The 21,002-nt window shown below is 40.3% G+C and overlaps 1 protein-coding gene across 3 annotated transcripts in view; it reads right to left on the reverse strand.

Moving 5' to 3' along the window:
- Nucleotides 1-867: 867 nt before the first annotated feature.
- mllt1a (MLLT1 super elongation complex subunit a) overlaps nt 868-21,002 on the reverse strand; it is a 23,558-nt gene continuing 3,423 nt past the window's right edge. Inside the window, exons 2-13 of one of the 3 annotated variants that reach the window (XM_077534758.1) lie at nt 18,588-18,714; nt 11,824-12,004; nt 10,364-10,446; nt 9,621-9,764; nt 9,324-9,449; nt 6,149-6,847; nt 5,951-6,038; nt 5,669-5,780; nt 5,381-5,480; nt 5,072-5,149; nt 4,680-4,751; nt 868-2,464 (exon numbers count right to left, since the gene is read on the reverse strand). In XM_077534758.1, the coding sequence (XP_077390884.1) occupies nt 2,336-2,464; nt 4,680-4,751; nt 5,072-5,149; nt 5,381-5,480; nt 5,669-5,780; nt 5,951-6,038; nt 6,149-6,847; nt 9,324-9,449; nt 9,621-9,764; nt 10,364-10,446; nt 11,824-12,004; nt 18,588-18,638 (1,863 nt within the window). In that variant the 5' untranslated portion in view covers nt 18,639-18,714 and the 3' untranslated portion in view covers nt 868-2,335. Of the gene's footprint in view, nt 2,465-4,679; nt 4,752-5,071; nt 5,150-5,380; nt 5,481-5,668; nt 5,781-5,950; nt 6,042-6,148; nt 6,848-9,323; nt 9,450-9,620; nt 9,765-10,363; nt 10,447-11,823; nt 12,005-18,587; nt 18,715-21,002 lie in introns of all 3 variants that reach the window. The other 2 variants (XM_077534757.1, XM_077534759.1) reach the window with 2 other exon arrangements.

Below are 21,002 nucleotides of genomic sequence, written 5' to 3' on the forward strand. Positions count from 1 at the left end.
TTGGACTCAAGTTTTTTGCTTTTCCTTTTGTGGTGTAAAGATGCACACAGCAGTGCATTGTCCAAGTAGAATTTCTCACACGGACCAAATGCTCGCGCAGTCCTGATCCTTTCCTATGATTTGTTTGTGCCGAGGGAGCGCACCATCTATGAAACCATACAATAATCAAAACATAGGAAAACCCCAAAACACAAAACTGACATTTGTTTGTTTTTCGCTTAACAGCTCCCTGAACAAAAAGTGTGGCGCCCTCGCTGTGGTCCAGTTATTGTGACTGGAAGCAGACAGTGATTAAGTTGAGGTCATCCAGCAAACATCTGCAACACCTGCTTCTTGGTGCCCAGCTGTCATGATGATACACAAAATAACATTACAGGGAACGTCCCAGAAACAAATAGCTTCAAGAGGCATGTTTGTTGGCGACTAATAGTGACAGAACATGCCCAAATTCAAGACAATTAAATAAACCAAAACAAGTTGGCAAAAAAAAAAAAAATCTAATAATATCATATTGCATGTAAATATTGTATAAAATCCTTAAAAATACAGTTTAGGTAACTATTTAAGTACTGAAGTCATCACAGCCAAAAGTGCAGATGTCCATAAATAAAACATTGACTGTGGGTAGACTGCGGGGCTTCTCGTGGGTCAACATCCACTCCAATGACCCAGTCGCCACCACAAGGGGCTAAAAGAGTAGCAGGTCAAACGGTCAGAGTTCATGAACTAGGACGTACACTGAGATTGAAGAGGATGCCGGGCGGGCGGGCTTGTTGTCGTCCTGCTCACAAAAGCAAGTGGGAGGCGGAGGTTTTGTTGACAGAGGCACAGGCTGGGGGTGTGTGTGGGGGGGGGGGGGGGGGGGGGGCGGGCGGGGGGGACTGTTATCAAATCAACAGCGTTTACAGTGAGCAGACGCCAACAGACGAGTATTAAAGCTACACAAAGGTCAGAATAAATACACAAAAGGCAGAGCGGTGAAGGTGTGGACCTTGACCACTGCGGGCTGCTGTGCGGCGTTTTTCTCGCAAACAATCTCCTGTTGCCGTCTTGGTGCTGAGGAACTAAGTTGAAGTGAGAGGAGGAGCTTCACCTTATCACATTTTTTTTTTTAAATCAAATAATTTTCCAGTTCAAACCGGTTACAATTCATTCAATTTGGAAAATGAAACTTAAATCGGATTCATCGATTAATAAACAAAGTGACTGCACCCTCACACTACACTCACCGCTGATATTTCACCTCGTTTCAGATGGAAGCCACCCACAAACTTTTGAGAGTGCGCATACACAGCAGCCCGAATCAACAGTTTCTACAGCTAGTTCCTATTACGTCCTCCCTCCCACAATAAACATTAAACACTGAGCTAAGTGGCAGAAAGCAAGAACATGAACACCGGTTCAAACATTTTACAGTTTCTACAGAGATGAGAGGAATGCCTATGACGGTCAACGGCCTACAAGGACACTGAGGAAGGAAAAAAAAGGAAGCCATTAAGACAATACTGAATCATCAGGCAGATTTAACACTTGGGTCCCTCCCCATCCCAAATCGGAGCGGGGGGATGCTTAACACCCACTTCACACTGCAGAAAGGCACTAAAGTGGGCTTGTTGCTGTTGGGCGTAGAAAAATAAAAGATATACATTCATCGCTCACAGGTCATTTAACCGCAAATCTGGGAGTAGAAACGCAAATGCACTTGTAGAAAAATAAAATGTTAAAAACAAACAAAAAAAGAACTTAAAAAAAAAAGGGTGGGAACGCATGGCCCCGACTTTTCCTTATTTTTGGATTGTGGGAGACGAGTATGGCTACTTTAGTGAGTTTTCAAAAGCCACCAGTAGGCAATTGAGGAGCGCACCGGCGACCGGCAGTGGAGCCCTTTGGTGCACGCTGACATGGGGGGAGGGCCGGGGGACGGGGGCATTTGGAGAAGGAGGAGGAGGCGGGAGGTCACAGCTCAGCTTTCAGTGTGAGGGCGAAGTCGACACCAAGCATGTTCGGATGTCGAGGATGGCATCCAAACACGCATGTGACACGCTTCTGTGTGAAGATGGGCGGGGGGAGTGATGTGGTCGCAAAGGAGTGTAAATGTGAAGTGGGATGAGGACGGGGCCGAGGGGAACTCCAAAATACACGAGGATAGAAAATCCTATCCCGTCCACGCCTTCCTCCTCTTCCTCCGTCCGTTTCCCGCCAGCGTGGCGTCAAGGTGCGGCGTCTTGGTGTGTGCTTCTTTGTTCTCGCGCGGGGTGGGTGTGTGCTCGCTGGCCGTTCAGCGATTCAGTCGGGCCGACGGAGGAGCTGCGGTGACCTCCGGCTCGGCTCGCCGTCACGTGGCCGTGGCCTCCAGGTAGCTCTGTAGTTTGCGGACGGTGGACTCGTCCAGTGAAAAGAGGTCAAAGTCAAAGGTGGTGTTGGTCACGTTGAAGTGGCCCGTTTCCTCGATTAGGTTGACGATCTGGGACGCACAAGTACACGCACAATTTCATTCACTCGAACAAAATGGGCCACATCAGCAAGTAACCGAATCAAAATATTTGTTATAATATGAATCATAAACAGGCTGTTGTCAATCTGCACTTCACATCAACAAGCCAAAGAAGCAATTCATTTAGAACCAAATAGCTTATTGCCATAGAAATAGAACTTGAGGATGCAACTAACAGAACCATAGTGGCAACATAAAGCATCTAAGTGAATAATTTTCTCTCTTTTTTTTTTTAATTTATTTAATTTTTTATTAAGTTTGTGCATATAAAAAGTGATTGTTATGATTGAGTCGTGTCATATGAATCATTGGCTCATGTCTGACTTTGCCCGAGATCTACATGGTTTTAAAAAAGAAAGTAATTTCAATTTTCATTTTAATGTTGGCTTTTTGCAATCATGAAAAAACATCTAATGTCACATTTTTTATTCTAAATGTCTCTTCCAATTTGTTTTAATAAATAAATGGGAGAAATCATTTGATTGATTTTGATTGATTTGGACACTTTTTTTTTTTTTTTTTTTTCCAGACTTATACCCGTGTGATTACTCAACTCTTCAGTACTCAACACCAACACCAAGTGCCAATACCACTAGTACCTTTGATACATAACTTTTTCAAAAAAAAAAAAGAAAAAAAACATAACCCATATGAATGTCATATTAAAAGCAGCACGTCTTTCAAAAAACTTCAAGTTGATTTCCATTTGTGCAGTTCTAGTACCCACTGGTGGCTAGTTTTTTTTTTAGTGCAGTTTAATTCTCATACGGCATGTATGTACAAAAGCACAATATTGTGTTTTTTTGTGTTTGTTTTTTTTTTTTTTTACAATATTGTGACCCGTGTGTCTCGCCAACCTCCCCACAATATCGTGATAATTGTCATATAGTGACCTTCATATCGTGATATCGTATTGTGACTATCAAACTTGAGTTGAGTTGAGTTGAGTTACATCCCGACAGTAGAGGTGATACAAATACTAGTTAATGAAAATTCATCTGGATGATCTAATCAAATTGTATCTCCCTGAATCATAATCCAGTATGAGGTGGCAAGAGATTCCCACCCTTTTCGCAGTCAATATTTAATTGTGAAGTGTTCATGGGATATATTTATCAAAAAATTTAAAAACATAAATACAAATTTTAAAAAATTGAAAACTGGTCATTTAGTTCCTAATTTTTTTCAGTGACGGACTCTTCTTTAAATGCCCAGAAGGAATTGATGTTTGAGTGCAAAAACATGAGTGTGCCAGTTCCATTATGTTGTTGATATCCACATCATATACAACACAATTCAAATCTCTGCACAATTCCTTCCACATGATTTGGCAAAAGATCCCTAAGTGAAGCAAATTTCCTCAAGTCTGGCAGCTTGTCAATCATATTTAAAGCTTCTTATCCGAGCTAACTACAAAATGAGGCAAATTTAAATGCTCTCCTTAACAGAAATTAAACTGCTTGAGTTGAATTAATCTCACAACTGTTAGTTTGTAGAACAAGTAGATATACAAGTAGATTAGAAGCAAAACAGGCTTCTTTTTTTGTGAACTTGTTATAAAACAACTTGTGAATGGAAAACTTCAGATTTCTATTTTGGGAGAGGAATTTATTTGTTGAAACAAATGACGCATGGCTGGATGACCGGATGACTGCATGGTGTCAATTCAGAATTTTTTCTTGCTCTTCAGTGGTGCAGTTAACACCATGACAAATACATTAATCAAAAACAATATACAATAAATGCATATTTTCAGATTGTAATGAGGGCTCTTTCAAAAATCGGATCCATATCCGATATGTGCCAATACAAATGCTGTGCAAACAGATTAAATAAACCCCGTCAACCGACATCATCCAAATGCATTAAAGCAAAAACAAACTATGGTTGCCAATAGAGCAAAGTTGAGGTGATTCAACTAATGGGAATGAGTCAGCCAGGTCAACGAGATGGTATGCAACCAGGTTTTGTATTTTTACTCTTTACTTCCTTGTTGCCACTGTCCATTGTTGACATTTGTGTCCTGTTCTTGCTTCACGACAATGTAAAAATAACAAGGCATGCTCACTTACCACTGTAACGACTTTCTCATCTTAAGTGTTACTTTCAATAAAAAATGTGGACCCTATCATGTTTTCGACACAACAGCCCGAAGCAACACCATGATTGAGACAAGCGCACACACCTGTTGCAGGACATTGCGCTCCCTTAAAGCCATCAGTCTGCGATGGAGGTCCACTAATTCTTCTGTGTAGGCCTGCAACGTTTGGGAGGAGAGAAAAGTGTTACTGAGCAGCAGTATGTAACTGTGAATACAAGGGTGCTCTATTGTTGAAAATCAGCAAAGAAAGACTCCATGCAAACAGCACGGATGTTTTGTTATTATATCAACTAGATCCATCTGAAGAATGTTTTATGTGGTGGTTAAGGATACATCACAATTACATCTGGCTTCAAGGGTTCAGCGGCAGTTTGTCCAAACATCTGTTTCTGTTTGCCCAACAGCAATCTATTTGAACTGGATTACTAAACGTGGGTTAACGTGTGAGATGAAGCATAAAAAGTGGAGGTATTTACCCTTCCTCCCTTGTCGTATCCCTTCTTCAACACCTTCTCGGAGCGGAACGATGAGTCTGGACTCTTTCTGCCAGACAACTGCAATCACAGCCACGGAGATTCGAGAAAGTTAGCACAGACAAGAGATGGAGGTTGTTGGAAAAGCAATGGCATGAATGCCTACAACCCAGAAAGTATATGAGACATCACTGTGAAAAATAATTCCAACTGTATGTTTATTAGCAAAAAAAATGGTGTCACTTCAAGTATCTTGTCAGTTAAGATTATTTTAATGTGCTCAGTGAAAGGAGGCACAAAACCAGGCCTCACTTTATTATTGGAGGAGCTGTGTTTCTGTGGGGGTGGGGCGGGGTCTCGACTGGGGCGGTGTGAGCCGTCACTGCTGTCACTCTCGCTGTCCAAGCTCAGTCTGACAGAAGGGGGGGAGAGGGACAAGGTCATGAGGTCACTCACACAGAGACTGTTGACTTTCCGTAAGTGCGAGGTGAGTCACATTTCATTCAATGTCTGCTTAATTGCCCTTATAAATTGGATCAATGGTTGTATTTCAGAAGTCCCACCGAGTGGGGAACTAATAATTCCTGTGAAAAGACTGACCGAGAGTCGCGATTGGGGGGATTGGTCTTAATGGGGGTCCCCTCCTCCGAGCTGCTGTCGTCATCGTCTGACTCCTCTGACTGGATCTCCTCCACCATAGATCGCAGGGGACCTGGGACAAACAAAAACCACTTCAAATGGCATGGACGGATTTTATTTAATTTTTTTAATTCAAACATTTCTCACTAAATAATTTAACGGAGGACATATATTTTTATTTAGTACACATGGGCCTCACAACGACACGGATGTTTCCTCTGAATCAAGTTTCTAATACTGCACCTTGTCCTGGTTTCTGTCCGGGCTCAAAGTCCGAGTCGGAGCTGGAGTCCGAGCTGGAACTCGAGTTTGAAGGACTGGAAGGAGCTGACTGCTGAAGGAGGAAAAGCGTAATGGCTCGTTTTCGAGTTGGTACCAAAATAAATAAATAAAATAAAACAACAATAATAATAATAATAACAACAACAAAAACAATAATACCTCCGACTTTGAAGATGCTTCGTCCTCTGAATTAGACTCTTCCGACTCGGGCAGTTTTTTGGGTTCTTTCAAATCCTGCGTGTCGTTTTTGCCTTTGGCCCAGCGACCTTTTTCCTTGGAGTGTTTTTTGTCAGTATAAGGTTGACTGACAGCGGACGATGACGACACACGAGGGGAACCCGTGAAACTCCCCCCCGATGGGCCTTTGGGCCCCTCAGAGCTGCCCTTTTTCTGCTTCTTCGCACTGGGTTTGGGAGACTCCACAGTGGAGGGTCTTTTACTGGGGGCTTTGGATTCAGCAGAACCCCCTCCTCCTCCCCCACCACCGACACCGCCGCCGCCACCACCACCACCACCACCACCACCACCACCACCACCACCACCACCACCACCACTCCCTGCTCCCCCTCCTTTTGGAGACATGCCCTCCATCTTTGACTCCTTCAGGGTGAGTTTGGGTTCTTTGAAGGCCGCCTTGGGCAGGACTTTGACTTCATCTTTCACCTTGACGTCTGATGGCTTTTTCGAGGATGAGGAAGAGTCACGTCCGCTCTTGCTGCTTCCATCTCTGTCGTTGTCCCCTTTCGACGAGGCTTTACTCTCGGAGTCTTTTCGGGGTCTTTCGCGATGCTCCTTGGTCATCTTGTGCGGTTTGGGTCCTTTGCTGCTGCTGCCGCCACTTCCTTCTTTACTGGCTTCCTAAAGGTAGAAAACAGAGGATCAACAAACCTTTGCTATTATCCCTAAACTCTGTTCAAGTATTCTACAACAGCTTGAGATAAACATGGGCCCTTGGCCAAAGTGGATATGAAAAGTCTATACACCCCTGTGCAAATGTCATTTTTTTTGTGCGTGTCAATAAGACCAAGATAAAACATTTCAAAGCCGGAACCGTACGTCCCACAGGTAAAAATCATCACATTCCTGGAACCGCGGGGACGAGAGCTTTCCAACGGTAAGTGGCCCGTCGCCGTGCGACCTTCCGTTCTGGAGATACAGGGGGTCAACTTCGGAACAACCTATATCCGAAATCAAGCACAATTTCCGGATAAAGCCACGGAGGTCCCGGTGCCCTGGAGCTTTTTCTTACGGCTATTTCCCAGGAATCATATGCCCCACAGGGAAAATTAACACATCCATGGAACCCCGGGGACCAGAGCTTTCCAACGGTATATGCCTCGTCGGCATGCGACCTTCCCTTACCTGGATTCACCCGAGTCAACTTGACGGAAATCAAGCTCAATTTCCGGGTAAAGGTACCCGAGGTCCCGGTCCTCTGGAGGTATTTTTTTCAACGGACCCGTACGTCCTACGAGGAAAATGAACACATCCCTGGAATCCCTATATGGCCCGTGCCGGTCCGACCTTCCCTTCCCCGGATCAAGGGGGGGTGTACAGCGACCTACCTATACCCAGAAAATGGAGCACTTTTTTTCGGATACAGCTAGGCCCGATTACACCCCCCCAACCGGGCGAACCATAGGTCCTACGGGGAAAACCTCCTTCCCTCACATCCCCGGAACCGGCTTGACCTCGGCTTTCCTACGGTGTCGGTGCAGGTCCTCCACGACCCTCCGGGCCGGAGAAACAGGGCCGAGGAAATTGACTACACCACTCGCGGGATATATAGCCTGTTAAACTTGATTTTTCAAAATGTTTTTCTAAGACAAGTCTTCCATCTTGGCACCCTGCCCTATTGTAGAGACATATGGAGAAAAGCAAACAAACAAAAAAAAACAAAAAAACCCCGGGAGATTTCACAGGTACAGCACATCCAGTACTTGACTGAAATCCCTGCTGCTGTTTCACAGTGTTCAAATGCCTTAAAATTCTTCAGTAACCTTCTCCTAACTGTTTTACCTTTGAACAGAGAGATCCCTCTTATGTTGTGGAAGCTCTCTGCTGACCACGGCTTGTGCTGGAAGACATGACTTCAAAAAATGGAGTCCACCCACTAGAACATCTGAAGTCAATTTGGAGTTAATCAGAGGCACTTTAAGTGGTGGCCAGTGTGTGCTGACTACCAATTAACATGAGGTTAGTTAATACTGAACACAACCTCATGCCCAATTATAAGAGGATGTCCAATCACATTTTCTCAGCTGCTTATTATATTACCCCCCCCACCCCCCCAAAAAAAAAAACATGCACACATAATAGTGGCAATTTTTTTTTAAAGATTTACCATGATCTCCTTTTTTACATCAAATATCTGTTGAGTATATGAACTAAAGTGTGTAGGCCTTTAATATCCAGTGCACATTTTATTAGTCAGTACATTTTGTATATAATTGTAAATATTTGTTCATGTTTGATGCAGTCAAAGCACATCAAAATATCAAATCAAATCAACAGCATAACTACTGAATATTAAGGCATCTTCACAGGGGTGTGTAGACTTTTTATAGCTATTGTAAGATCGTTTCTATTTCCACAATGTCCACTAAAATTTACGGCAAATATTGACATTCAGAGGGAAGCTGAAACATACTCAACGTAACCTTGCTTACGCTCAGGATAACTTCAAAATAAAATTTGTTTACATTGATGGCAATGCAAATAGCCTTAGTAGACATTTATTTTGAAAGTGGCCCATGTCGTGGCATGACGGCTAGCTTGACTTCCATTTTAGACATTCATATTTTTCATTGACATTAAGTTGCGACCAACATCAACACAACGCTATCCCGAACTCATATTCAATTGCTAATTTAGGATGCCAAGTAACCACTAATTAATTACATATGAAAGATATTTATTATTTGTGCTAGTGATCGATTGAGGGAAGCCTGAACAATGCAGGGGATGCTCCGATTTTGTCCTCCAAGATAAGATGGCTGACTAATTCAGCATCCATGCTAATGCTAACACAACAGTTGCTAACAATTATAGCCTTGAGTCAACCAGCTTGGTGGGCAGATGTGATGGTTAAAGGCATACGGTACAAGGCCAACGCAAGCTCATAGTTTTGCACTCACATAGGAAATTAAAAAAAATAAATAAATAGATAACAAATGAAGGCGAGGAGGAGAAATTAAAGTACTAAATATTTTTCTCTTTTTTTTTCCACATGGAAAGCTACTATGGTTCTATTTGTACCAAAAAAGGAAATAGAAAGCAGACCTGAGCCAAGTGCTTGTAAAATGACAAGCAGCATCTTGGCAACACAACCAACCTTTGACACATGAGATGTCTTGGTTTTCTTGGGATCTGAGAAGGCTGAGAGGGGGATGGTGGGAAGGATTGGATAGTCTGGACTGGGCCTCGACACTGCTTCCGCCACCTCCGGAACCACCAATACCTACATTAACAGGGAGGAGAGATGCACGTTACACAGGTCTATATCACAAAGTAATAAAAAAAAATATATATGTATACAGCTTTGTGATTCTTTTTTACTCAAACTAAGAAAAAAAATGAGTTATTGAGATAATTCCTTTAATTGTGCTCCAAATATGCTGAACAGACTCACCCCTCCAGCTTTGATCAGCTTTTTCCTGAAATCTTTGGTGGGATTGTTGAAGGTGAGCTTCTCACAGCGCAGGTGATTAACCGGAGGATTGCCCTCCAAATTGAGGAATAGGTCGTAGTTGAAGCACACCTTTTTTGGCTCTTCCTAAACAAATTTCATAGACAATTCATTATATCAATATGAACGATTCGAGAAAAGCAAACATCAAACATGGAGTGAAGCATGCACACTGAGAAGACACAAATTCTACTTGGAGGGTTCTGATAGAATTTGCGATAGTTTTGAACGCGCAGTTTTCAGGTAAAGCCCTTTAGTTGCATCTGTAAGGGACTACGTATGTTATTTTGTCTACTTATTACTCAAATAGCTAATGATGAAGTGACAGTTTAATAGCATCTTTAGCATTTCCTGACACTTAAAGGTTCTAATGGTTACGAGCCCATATACAAGCAGATTATTTCTGGATTCAGCAGGAGCCTTATTTCTGCCACATCACAAAGTGTGTCCATTCATTAACAAAATTAATTACTTCTTTTGGACGAGTCCTCCAGTCAAAATTGTCCAGCATTTAACAACATCAAATTATATCCATTCTCTAAATAACAATGTAAAAATCGAAAACACATTTTTAGGCAATTACGATCATTTTTACTGGCATATTTGCTCATTTATGCATTTTATTATTTAGTGTGACAAATCTGTCAAAAGCAACAAAACAAGCTTTTGTCATTTTTCCCTCTCACCTTGTTCTTGAAGTAAACCTCAATCAGCATGAGGAAGCCCGCGTAGCCCGACTCCTCCACTTTGTATGGGGGCTCTTTGCATACTGCAGACACAAACACAGGAGCACAATTCATCTCAACTATATTTTTGAGACAAATTTTGGTAATATATCGGTCACAAACAAAAACAGCCATGTGTAGTGAGCTAAACATATACCAGGGATCTCAAACTCAACGTATGCGGGGGACACTGGAGAGAGTATTGGAGTGTTTGGGCCGTATCAAGTGTTCTAAAGAAAAAAAGGAGTTCAAGCATTGAAAAATATTTACTGTGCTATGTTGTTTACTCAAACTCCTCGATGGTATTTACATGACATTATGTACCACACGTGTGCCGTTCATGGGTGCTCGCACTGCACGGAGTGCCAAATGTGAACTAACCGGTGTTGTTCAAGTAATCAAGTTACTTTTGAAAAGTCAAGAGTTGCAGTTATTTCTCTTAAAAGTAGCTAATTACTTTACTAGTTATTCAATAATGAAAGTAAGTACTTTAAATTACTTTACTTTAAAAAATAATATGCAAAACAAATTAAAAAGTGTAATGGAAGTTTTAAACGTGCAGAAATTTTGACAGGCATCTTCATTTTTATCAACTTACTGGCAAAACAAAAGCTGCTGTGCAATATGAAATAAACAACTGAAGACATCGTCAACATTGACAAGCAAACAGACTATTTTCAGTCTCACAAATAGAAACCTCACATCTGGCCTTTTCAAATAAAATAAAAAAGATGGATGAACATAAAAGTGTTGTCAGCCTCAATTGAGATGCTTTTCAATAAGGCTGCTGTATGCGAAGAGGTATTTAAGAGTTATTAAAAAGAAAATATCTCTCTCTCTCTCTCTGTCTCTCACTCACTCACTCACTCTCTTTCTCTCTCAAACATGCTAGTACGGTCGGGGAACTAGCTTGGTCTCAAAATAATCTGAGATTCTTTGCTTCTAATTCACAAATGATTTATATAAATACCCATAGCAAATGTTGTTAATCCAATCGATTCCCTAATCAAACATTTTAATGTGTACCGCTCCAAGGACTGTTCATCTGCACCTTCTGCATACATCTTTTTTGCACAATTAACATTATAGGAAGCAGAGGATGACATTATCAATCACAAAATAACACTCTGTGTAAACGCAGCACGGCTGAAGACGCTAAAAACGAGCCGGCAGACTCGCAAGGTCACATCATCCCGTGACCTCAATGAATACCATCTCTACCTGAAACGAGGCAATCAAACAACATTAAATCACATTAAGCTTCTATTGTATCTTCAACTTGTCAATGAACTGTTTCATTCTTGCTTCAATGATTTTCCTTTCTGTTAATCTGTTGTCGTCAATTATCTAATGTGCATCATATTAGGTAGGAGAGTGTGAAATGTGTGAGAGGGAGTGTGTGAACGCTGCGACTGTCATACCTCTCTTGGGTTTGGGGAAGCTCTCATGCAGGCGGAAGACAACCTTATCTACAAAGTGCTGGATGTCGCCGTTCTCCGGCCCTCGGACAAAAACCATCCAGTCGTGGGTGAAGCCCTCTGATGTTACTTTCTTCCTCAGCTGAGCTCTGTGGCCCAATTCCAGTTTCACCTGCACAGTGCACTGTAAATATGAGAACAAGAGTAGCAGTCAATGCTTGTTGGCCCTTTGGATTTGGTAGAAAATGTCCAGGAAGTGCAAGGTCAGGAAGAGAAGAAACAGACCCTGAGAACAAGAAGGATGCATCCAAATCAAAACATGCCACCCATTCTTGACAAGTTTTGAATACTTTAATGACCACATCGAGGTTAAATAAATGTCAAGTTTATTCAGCTAGATCCTTTGTGTATTCAAACTCTTGACTGCTTTCAAACGAATAACGACCTGTATTTGATTTCATGAGCATGTACAGAACATTCAGTAATGACACATCTGTGCCCTAGCTGACAAATTCCTTCTTATACCTTTTTTGTTAGCCAGCATTAATAATTATCCCCATGAAAACCAAGCTCAAGTGTAGTGTGCATGGTTTTTTTTTGTTTTTTGTTTTTAAAAGTGCAGTGCAGCATTGACCAATGCCTCCAATCTCATCACATTGATTGAACTCTCGGTTGACTGGCTCGCGACTGTGATTAGCTCTTTGAGACGTTATTAGACTTGGGGTTCACATACCATTTGCACCCTCCACTGTAAGGTTTGCATGGTGTGTCCAATAAAAACATGAAAACACACAATTTTGCATATCATAATTTAAGCAGACCGTTTCGATGAAGAACAGATACATTTTATGAGCAGTTTATGCAGAAATCCAGGTAATTATGAGAGATGGGACATGTTGGTCACAGAGGTAATACATTTCTAATATACAAACACACACACATGCACACGCTGTCCGGCACTGACAGCTCAAATACGGCTAAGTCAACTAAGTTGATAAGTGAAATAAAAGTCAGGAATCAAAATAATTTATTGTTGTTTTTTTTTAGGTCCCTGTAAATGGAAAGTAAAAATGTCATAAATTTGACGCACTGCAGATGAGTGTTGTTAATATTAGGAATAGACCGATTATTGGCTGGGCGGATGATCGGCGCCGATATTCAGCATTTTGACAAATATCGGCATCAGCCTTTTTGATTAATCATATGGCCAATTACCAGTAATATCAATTTAAAACTATGTTATCTTCAGGAAACTATTTATTAAAAATTTCAGTTAACTCAGTAACATAAGCTGGGAACGTCTGTTTTTGTTTGAAAACTAAGATAAGTGAAAATGTTACTTTTCAGATATTTGAAACTTTGGAAAAATTTATTTACTGTAGAAAACAATAGGGAGCCTGTGGAACGCCCTTCCAGACAACCTCGGACTATCAATAGTTTTAAAAATGGACTTAAAACCTTTCTATTAAAAGACATTTGAATTTATAAACTTATGTGTTTCTACGAATTTTACCTGGATTTTCTTCTTTTAACATTTTTATTGTACCACTTTGAGATATTTTGTAGATGTAAAGTGTGTTACAAATAAAATGTATTATTATTATTATTATTATTATTAACTAAGATTTAATAAATAAAAAAAACTCCAATATTTTGCCAATCTTCAAAGCTGTTAAATAAACATATGCTTACAAAATGTCAACAAAATTAAGAGTTTGCCGATGATTATTATTTTATTTTTCATTTTTACGGCAATATTTTCCCTGTTTGTGAAAATGAATATCGGCTCTAAATATTGTTATCGACCTCATTGACTACTAATAATTGGAATCGGTATCGGCCCAGGGAAAAACATATCGGTCTATCTCAAGTTAACATGATTGCCAAAGTTGAAAGGGGGAAAAAAATTAATAAATAATAAAAATAACAAAATTGACAATATATGAAAACTGAAAATGGTGACCAGTTCAGATGCTCCAGTCACCTGTCACTCCAATATGTTCATACGTCAAGCACATACAAATCCCATGTTTGTGCTGCGAAAATGCTACATATTAGCTTAACAGGTTAAAGCCACTGCTGCTAGAATATTTAAGTCCCACCTAGTTGTCGAATCTGCTTAACATGTTGTTCTTCAGGGTAAGTGACTGTTCTATTAAACACAGCGGCAGGCCCTTTACAATAATTACTATATTGACTTATCTTTTGTAAAATAAAAAGACATTCCAGTACATTTCCACGCTGGAAGTGTCGTATTTACAAGCATGATTTTTGTGTACGTCATCAACATTTAGTCGCACTGGTTCTTTCCCTCGCCTGTCAGTAAAGAGTTGGCTGCTTGAGCCGGTAAATTTCCAAAGATTTGTCCAGAGGAGAAAGCCCATTGGCGGCCGGGATATCATTCTCGCTCAAGAACAATGACAGCATGACCTGTGTGACAGTAGTGTGTTTGAGGGAAGGTGTATGAACACTCACGAATACTGACTAGTGAGGACACTAAGAGATTGAGTGTAGAAGGGGCCAGTTGACACAATAAGGAAGGAATGAAGAATGTAAGGACTTCGCTTTGACAGTTGAGTGGCTGATGAGCTGGGATTAAGTGAGTGCGGTTGAGATGAGCACTCCATCCAGTGATCACATTGTAACACAGAAGGACACACAGGCAATGCATGCATGTAGGAACACACACACCTGGCAGGCTGCCTGGCCATTCTGTGGCAGTAATACCCTGTAAGTACAGACTCCACCACACCCTACCATGGAGTCCCGGTAACTACCAGCACCAGCTTCACTGGACTTGGAAATCGCATCAAGTGCCTTAAAAGTTCAATATAGTGAGCAAATGATTTCAAATTTCCTCTAGAAAAAAACCAAATGCATACTGTTCAAAAGGTTTTCTAATCACTATCACCCACGGGGAAAAAAACAAAACAAAAAAACAGGAAATCAGTAATATGACCAACCCAACCACAGAGCTTGCAGTCTCATGACAAGAAAACCAGCTGATCTCTCATCAGCATTCCCAAACAAAGTAGTCCTCCCATTCAAAAGAAATAGCCAGTGATCACGATGATCCAGTTCAGACGAACCGAGATTTTCATCTGGCTGTATAAAGATGTTGCATAGGATAATATAGAAGTACATATTTACAACAGTGCAATACGCACATCAGCCTAACAGTGTGTAAGGGTAAACCATTTTATAGCTACTGGTTCAGCATCAACATGGAACTGCGTATTCCACTCATGTCAACAAACGTCACGTCAAACGCAATCCATTTAGGGACTAGTTGACTTCCATTCTTCCAAGTTCCAACATTTTTTCCCCCATAGAAATTGTGGGAAAAGTTGTTCTAATCTAGTGTCAAACTGATATCAACAAACAGTACGGCAAAAAAATAAGAAAAGTGAGTCAAAAATTCCCATTTCACACATCAGTCAAACCAATTGAGAAGCAAAATTACCAACAGTCGTTTGTTGCAGGACTCCGGGATTGGGAAAGCCTGTGTAATGGAAACCATGAACGATAACTTGTTATGCACATAACACTGAATATTCTGGATAAGAAATAATAATAATCATCATCGGTGTGGTCACTGCTTCCAAGTGCTTTAGCTTTCCCTCCACTTCATGAAATACTTCAATTCAGTAGCAAATGGGGTATTCTGGAAGCAGGGAGGGCAGCAGCACCAGTGGATTCTTTAGTTCTGGCGGCTATTAGCTGTCTTCTTCATCTACGTACACGTCGCAACTCAGTTTCTGACGTCACTTTCTTTGCTCAGGGCCGTAGCTAGTCATTTGGGGCCCAAGGCAAACACTACACCATCCGTACTTTAGTTCCATTTTGACAAAAAGGTCAGCTACGTAATTTTGTCCTGCTATTGAAATCAGTTATTATCTGATAGCTTAAAGCTACGGAATGTAGAAAATTTCATTTCGAATCGCTACTGCCACCAAAAAATGAAAATGTACACACCCTTCTTCACGTACACAGTGAGCACATGACGTCACATCCACAGACTGGGGATGGGAAATTCGAACCCAAATCCAGTCTGAAAACTATTGGCCAGGAGCTTGCAGGAATACCCATTGTGAAGACCTAAGGTGTTAAAGGAAGGCTCCTTTAATTTTACATGTATGGCTTGATCGGCAGTAAATAGTTAGTTTAGCTACGAAAAATGCATAAGAGCTGAAGAATACACCCTTATATTGATTTATTTAACTTTTCTTCAACATAGAAGTACTTCCGTGTTGGAACGCCCCCGAGTGGTGACGTAACAAGTGTGTATACTCGCTTGGCGAACAGTAGTTCACGCAGACATAACAACGAGGAGGACACAAACTGTCACTTATGCCTTTGTGTATTGCAAAATTTTGCAAGGCGTCGGCAAGGAAAAACCCGCGAGACCCCCCTTAAAAAAAAACAAAAACAAAAAAAAAAAAAAAACAAAAAAAAAAAAACGACTTGAGTAGACAATGGTTTGTTTGCTTAGTGCTGTCAACCTCCCGAAGGACAAGCAGGCGTGCGCGCAGCGAACATTTCAGGCATGAGGACTAAGAAAATATGTTACAATTTGAGATGGGGTACGCCACACGCCTAATACTAAAGCCCAACGCAGTACCGAGTATCTTTAAAGAACCAGACGTGGGAAATAATCAAGCCGATGGAGGATCTCTGGCGGCTACTTCCGCAACTGCTAGCAACACGGAGCCTTCACTGTCACCAACAGCCGGCACAAATCGAGTCCCTACCTACGGCCACTGAAAGATCTCGGAGAAGCGAAGCAAATTTAAAGCGAAAGGTAGGCATGTTTCGGGGGTGGGGGGGGGGGGGCATTCGTTATTATACTGCACGGACTGTTTTATTTCATAATTCATTTGAGTGTGAACATCGTCAAGTACGGGGACAGGACGTTATGTTTTATTAGCTCGTAAGTTGTTTATACTAAACAAACTGACCATGTTCATAATCTTATTTTAACAAAACAATTATAGAATGTGGATTAGTGTCATTATCATGTGTCATGTGCGACGTACTACATTTGTGTTCTGTCCCGCTGTTCTTCCTGTGGTGCCTTCCACTTTCATTTGCATTTCGTTCGGATCCAAACCATTGATAACCAGCCTAGGTAACGGCGTCTCGCATTTCCTTACTTCATTCTGTCTATAAATAAACACGGTTAATACACAACCTTCTTGCAAGCTTTCGTTTACATCATCGGGACGCTACGCAAAAAAAGAAAAGAAAAAAAACAGCTAGGGGAGGTTGGGCGCTGTAACGATGATACATTTAATTTTACTATTTTTTATTTTTCCTGAAATAGTTCGTCAGTTCCACACGTTTTGCATTGCTCGTACTGTGTGTCACTTTACCTGTTGGATATTGGCAGTTGAGATTGTCCGCAAGGAACCGATCCTCGAGTTCTTTCATTTCCAGCCAGCACACATTCATTAGCGGATTGTCCATTCCTGTGCAGCTCCCGCACCACCCCCCGCCTGATTCACTCGTTCGTTAAAGTTTATTTTGTGCCCGAAAAGACCATCTGGCGCCACAACTTTCACATCCAAGGCAGACTTTCCTTCGGTAGGGTTATTTTGTCGTGTTGGATCGAAGCGATAAGGTTTAATCCTTCCGGGTTTGACGCTAGATGCACGGCTGCGTTGCATAGTGCTTCCATAGTGTAGCGTTTACACACTAGTGACGTAAACATCCGGGTTATTTAGTCACGTGTAACAAACATGCCGGCGTTCGATTCATTTTAACATCGGTTTAAAAGTTATTAAATGTACATAAAAAAATAATCACGTCACCAAATTAATTATTGAAAAAGTAGCAACTTTTTGCTGCTAAAAATGGATCAATAAGTAAAGTGTTCCTTTAATCTACTAATTAGATGTTTCAGTCATAAATGGTCAAATAAAAAGGCTATCATAAAGATATTTTTGGCCAAATTGTTACGGAGAGCAGCTTTAAGTTAGCCTAATAATACTTCAATGCAAAATATTCAATAGCCGCAGCGCTAAATTCAACTCGTCGATTATAGTCGTACTTTTGTTTAATAAAACCCCTGTTGTTCGGGTCCCAGACCCTGAGATATACCTACAAAAAAAAAAAAAAAAAAAAACTTGCTCCTCAAAATTCGAATTTTGTTCCTCAATTGAAGTCATTGTTAATCAAAATGGCTCATCACAGGAAAGAAAAAAATATTTCAAGCCTTGTACAACCTTTTTACCATACACGCACTGTTTTAATTTGATTCAGCATTCTTAAATGTCTATTAAAAAAAAAAGTTATTAAGAAAAGTTGGCCACGTGTTAGGATACTAAGAGCAATCCTGTCAGCTAGTGGCATTAATTATATTGCTAAATTGTCCCAAGCAGTCAGAACGTTTCCTATATCAGGTTCTATGGTTGCCATGACATATGCATTCTTTGCTAGCAAGGGTTACCTTTCTGTGGTGGAATTATGCCCCAACCGCCACCAAAAAAATAAATAAATAAATAATAAATATATAATAATAAATAAATAAATAATATATATTAAAAAAAAAAAAAAAAAAAGCTAGAATAAGCAAAACACCTTTGATCTGAATGATCAGAAGATGTGCATTGACTCGCTCAAATTGTGGAAAATATCTTTCCGAATTCTTTTAAATAAATTATGAAGAAGCTCAACTATATTGTAAAGAGATACCGTTTAACCATGGTATTGTAATAACACCACCTTTAAGAGCAATCTAAACAAAATCAACATCTTTTCTGCAGTACCTTTGACCTCACATTGGCGTCTTTGTTCTTTGCCAGCTTTCCGTAGATCATGCTGCTGACTCCAATAGACTTTACTCGCTTGTCCCAGGATTTTGTTTTCCACTGTACACAGTGCCCAGCGGTGTAGCTGGTTGTCATAGAAATGTCAAAGGAAGGAAACTGCTGTGCCGTCATCCTCAACATGACATAAAAAATCTGGCATCTTGAAAACCTTGAAGTGAAGTGTAAGCCTATCCAGCACTCCTTGGAGCAATTTGTCAGAAACCAGACAGAAGGAAGAATTGTTGAATCTCCTAAATTGACTATACTGTATTGTGATTTCTGTTTGAATCCTAAATGGAAAAAAATGAAAAACTTGGCTACTTTGTACAAGGAGACATTATCAATAATAATAATATAATAAAAAAAATTCCATAACAAACAATGACAGATAATTAAAATAATAAAGACCTAAATGTCCAAAAATTTGCATTTTACCATTAAAATTGCATGACATGAATGGAAATTTTCTATTCTTCTAATTTCTAGTTCATGATCATAAAACAGCGATGAGAGGTCAGTCGATATTAGTTAGTATCAGGTAAGGGGGGTGTGCAATTAATCGAAATTCAATTACAATTTCAATTATTACACTCCACAATTACAAAATCGCCACAATTGCAAAAAAGTTATTAATACAAAGTTTTGGGTTTATATTTATACATTTGCAGCTTAAAAATAATAATAATTCACTAAATTTTGTTTCATCCAAAAGGAACTTGCATAATTATAGTGTTTCAAGGAATTTTATGTCTTAATATTTTTTTTACATTTAAACATTTTCTTGTTTTTGTAACAAAAAAATAAATGATCGTCCTCCTGCACAGTGCACATGCTGCATTCCAACTTCAAGTTTTTGCCAACATAAATAAATATATATATATATATATATATATATATATATATATATATATATATATATATATATATATATATATATATATATATATACATATACTAGGGGTGTGAATTGCCTAGTACCTGACAATTCGATTCGTATCACGATTCACAGGTCACGATTCGATTCGAGACCGATTAATCCCGATACAAATTTATAAGTCGATTGTTGCGATTTTTTTCATCCAAATTTAGAAAATACTAATCACTAAGCTTGTAGAGTGTAAGATTTATATGAAAATGTATTATTTATTTATCTGAAATTTCAGTCTTATAGAGGTTGTAATCTGTTTCATGTTTGAACAGCATTAAAATAAAATATTAAGGCTTAATGTTCCGTTCATATAACATTCTTCCATGCTCAAGGTGTGAATCCTAACCCGAAGTCAGACGTTTTGTTGAATATTTTTCCATTAAAAATGGAAGTTTAAAAATCGATTCACACACACAAAAACAAAAACAAAAACAAAAAAAAAAGGCAATGATGATAAAACGTTGAATCGGTAAGACTACCGAATGAACAATTCTGAGCTCTTAAAAAAAAACAAAAAAAAAACAAACGATTTTTTTTATTGAATCGATTCGAGAATCGCGCGATGTAGTATCGCGATATATCGCCGAATCGATTTTTTTTAACACCCCTAACATATACATATACACATTAAGGGTGTCACGATTTCGATTTTTTATCGAAATCGATCGAAATTACGTCACGATTTCGAGCATCGAAATAGAAGAGAGGACACACGATTCGATGCCCCCTCCGCGCCCGCCGCCACCTCCCAGGAAAGCAAATGAGACGCAGCCATTCAGCTACTAGCTAACGGCACTTGTTAGCTGACTTCTCCTGCAGTCATGATGGCAAGCGCGGACAGACACAGCAATGGTGCTTCAAGCCGCTCCCGCTTCTCTCGTCACCAGTTTGGAAACATTTTGCGTTCCCGGTGAGTTATGTCGACAACGTTCACGTTGTCGATAAAAAGACCACAGTTGCAAGATATGCTATGTGCGCGTACTGTACTCGGCCACGGTGTTACGCCCGGCTCGTCAAGGGGAAGGGAAGTAACACAATAACAGAAAATATAGAGTAGATAAACACGGGTCGACTTTAACATCTGAGTAGTTTTAATTGAAATTTCAGGCAGGGGTTTGACAAGGGAGTGAAAGTGGAAGGTGAACAAATAATAACCGCATTTGACAGAACTGACAGAACGGAGGAGAAACAACAATAACCAATAGGGGTATAATACACGGATACACAATAGCGTCGCGCTGGCACAGTCGTCCAATCGGAGTGTCGCGCTGGCACAGTCGTCCAATCGGAGTGTCGCGCTGGCACAGTCCTCCAATCAGAGTGTCGCGCTGGCGCATTCAAACTGAAGTACCATTATACGGGCACCAGCCGACACAAACACACACATACATACTAGGGGAGCGGAGCCGGCGGCGGGCCCGAGCCGCCAGCCGTAACAACGGGAA

The sequence above is a fragment of the Festucalex cinctus genome, chromosome 10 (genome assembly GCF_051991245.1).
Source record: "Festucalex cinctus isolate MCC-2025b chromosome 10, RoL_Fcin_1.0, whole genome shotgun sequence".
Lineage (NCBI taxonomy): Eukaryota > Metazoa > Chordata > Actinopteri > Syngnathiformes > Syngnathidae > Festucalex > Festucalex cinctus.